At 38.9% G+C, this 2,906-nt stretch overlaps 1 protein-coding gene across 1 annotated transcript in view; it reads left to right on the top strand.

Moving 5' to 3' along the window:
• The window catches only part of CNTN4 (contactin 4), a 281,651-nt gene that overhangs the window by 143,943 nt on the left and 134,802 nt on the right, over positions 1 to 2,906 (top strand). The window contains exon 8 of the mRNA XM_019504718.1: positions 983 to 1,112. Within this exon, the coding sequence (XP_019360263.1) occupies positions 983 to 1,112 (130 nt within the window). The remainder of the gene's footprint in view (positions 1 to 982; positions 1,113 to 2,906) is intronic.

Raw genomic sequence — 2,906 nt, 5'->3', positions numbered from 1 at the left:
GTATAGCAGATTGTTACTCCTTTTCTTTTCCTTCCTTCTCTCACTAGAGGGGAACCTCTGAGTCCCATGATTGCCTCAATTATAAAGCCAAACTAAAATGAATCACTAAAGCATTATTATCAAGGTAGCCTTCACTTTTCTCCCTTCACTTAATGTGAAAGAACATGGCTGCCTAGATTTGATCAAGCCCTAATAAAGAGCGCACAAACATTAAATTGCCACCCTGCAGCCAAGTAGAAAGCCAATAGCTCTTCGTATTATTTATTTTTTTAAAATGGCAAAACTCCTGGGGAGGGAGGGAACACTTTGCTATACTTATTAAAATTGATAACACAAGTTCCATATCCTTAGGCTGACAAATGATACTACAGTCTTTTGTTCCACACGCTAATTTTACTTGCTTCATGCTGGTCACTAGCAGATGGTCTTGTGCTTAAATCACGTTAGTAGCAGATATGAAGTAAAGGATCATTAAATTATTAACATCTACATTTTTTTTGTCAGTAAAATGCAGACAGTTTTCAATGCGTCTTGCTGTACCAACTAAGACGATTACCATTCTTATTAACCTGCATCATGGTACATGCTAATAATACCTCTATTTTAAGTGCTTTAAAGGATGCATTTGGCCATGAAATGCTACCTTCAAACAGAAGTGCATTTTTAGATTCAAGTTTATCTACTTGAAGGGGATATTAATCTAAATGGTTTAGGTATTAAATCAATAAGAACTCAAGGGAGAGTCCTCCAATTTAAATTGCATTTACCAACTACTGTATTGGTTTTTCCATTTAACATCTAACCTGACATAAATTTAGTTGACAGACAAATAGATTGTAACATGCAAATTCTTCATATTACTGCTGTGTGTGTGTGTGTGTGTGCGCGCGCGATATAAAATATGACATGACTGCTGTAATGTACAAATTCCAACATGTAGTTTTCTTATTTATTTATTTGTATTTACGTTGCTATTTTACAGGACAGAATTCAGATCGAGCATGGAGCACTTAGGATAACAAATATAAGCCTGGCAGATGCAGGCATGTATCAGTGCATAGCAGAAAACAGACACGGGACTATTTTTTCCAGTGCAGAGCTGAGTGTAATAGGTGAGTAATTTCCCCGAAAAAAATGAATAATCTCGCTCAGCCGAACCCAATTTTGCTAAATCTAGATGTTTGAGCCAGAAGTGCCTCAGTGAACGTCTTGCACAATGAAAATGTGTTTAAAGGAATCTTTAAGCATGAGATTAAACTTAAGTTAGGGATCCATGTCAGAGGATTTCCTACATCACTCCATCTTCTCTTGTCAATATAAGTTACTAAGCATGAAAATTTGCAGCTTTCCACATGCTTCTTGCTGTTTAGAGCCCTTGGTATATCACTCTCTTAAACAGCAAAGTAGAAAGCTATTATAGTGAAGTTGATGTGAAACACACTGAACAGTAACAATCTACTCCCTGGATGTGTGGAGTCTGACTGTCTTTCAGAAACATTGCAAAACCTTTCTCCTTGAGTGCTCTTTCCAACATAAGAAAGAGTAAACTCAGAACCTGATCACCTGTTTCAGCACCTTCAACCAAAGCAAAAAATATCCTGTATCCCAGGCTGAGTCTTGACCCTAAATAGAGAAAAATGTCATAGACTCCATGAAGTCCTTTATAGACTTCATAGTTGTTGATTTTTACATGTAAATCACTTGGATGTGGTAGCTGATAGAAATATAAATCCTATCAAAAGAAGGCAGACAGACTTTGGGAAATGGATTGTGCCTGTGGTAGAGATATATGTATGAATGTATTAATGAAAAGACTGGTTACAAACTGTATTGATGTATTTCAGTGTCCAAATTACACTTCTTTTTATTCATCTTCTTAAAGTAAAATTGCCCTGTGACTTCACTACAGGAGGATTTCACTGATATGCATTTTTCCTTTGTATTTGCCTACTAGGAAGAGGTGCCGAGCAGCCTTTTTATCACAGATTTGGCCATAAACATGAGAGACTTTGTAAAAGCACTATGCAATCTTACACCCCTTTTAAATGCAAATAAACATGTTGGGCCTGGCATATATCTCTCTGTTACACTGCTCTAAATGATAAGTCACTAATATTCTTACCTATTGTAGTCTTTCTGAGTCTTTTGCAACAGAACTATTGCTCTATTATTTTTCAGTAGTAAAAAACTGAGTGAAAGCTGGGACGTGGCATTTTCTGAGGCGTACTCTGAGTCTAACAAGGGGTTTCTTGATTCTAAAAAGGTTGAGAACCACTTGCATTGAGTGAGGTGTCTTTCCTAGACCTCATTTGTAATGCACAGCATCACTTAACCACAGCTTTTGCATGTTCCTCAGTACCTTAAGATCAAAGGGATTTCAGATGAATGTGGAGCCAGCTAGGCAGTTTTGCAAGCATCTCAAGAACTGAAATCCTATCCTTACTTTGCAGGACTTGAAACTAGCATGCTGGAAGGTCATGAGGTCCCGATTCACCTATGACTTCTTTTGGTGTGTATCAGGAGGAGCTCTGTTGAATTCAGTGGAGTTGTGGCAGCATAAAACTAGTATAAGATGGGAATCAGGCCCAATGTGACTTCGAGGAGTTAGGAGGAAGTTAGGAGCAGAACGGAGAGTCTCTGGATTTCAGGCCACCTATACATGTACAGCGAGGCTGCTCTGAGCAGATCGAGAAATGATTAATCGAGTCTGCTGGAGCGTGGTAATTACTGCGCTCCAGCAGACTCCAGTGTCACATGTATCAGCAACCCCGTGCTGAAAAATGGTGGAGGGGGCACTTTAAATAAAGCTTGTTCAACAGGCTTTAGTTAAAGCACCCCTGCTGCCATTTTTCCGCCCAGGGATGCCGATACACGTGATGCCCCGGGTGCTTTAATTAGAGCAGCTC

The sequence above is a fragment of the Gavialis gangeticus genome, unplaced genomic scaffold (genome assembly GCF_001723915.1).
Source record: "Gavialis gangeticus isolate Ggan-Ray unplaced genomic scaffold, GavGan_comp1, whole genome shotgun sequence".
NCBI lineage: Eukaryota > Metazoa > Chordata > Crocodylia > Gavialidae > Gavialis > Gavialis gangeticus.
The sequence above is the reverse complement of the archived record's forward strand: the minus strand, read 5'-3'. Positions and strand labels throughout refer to the sequence as shown.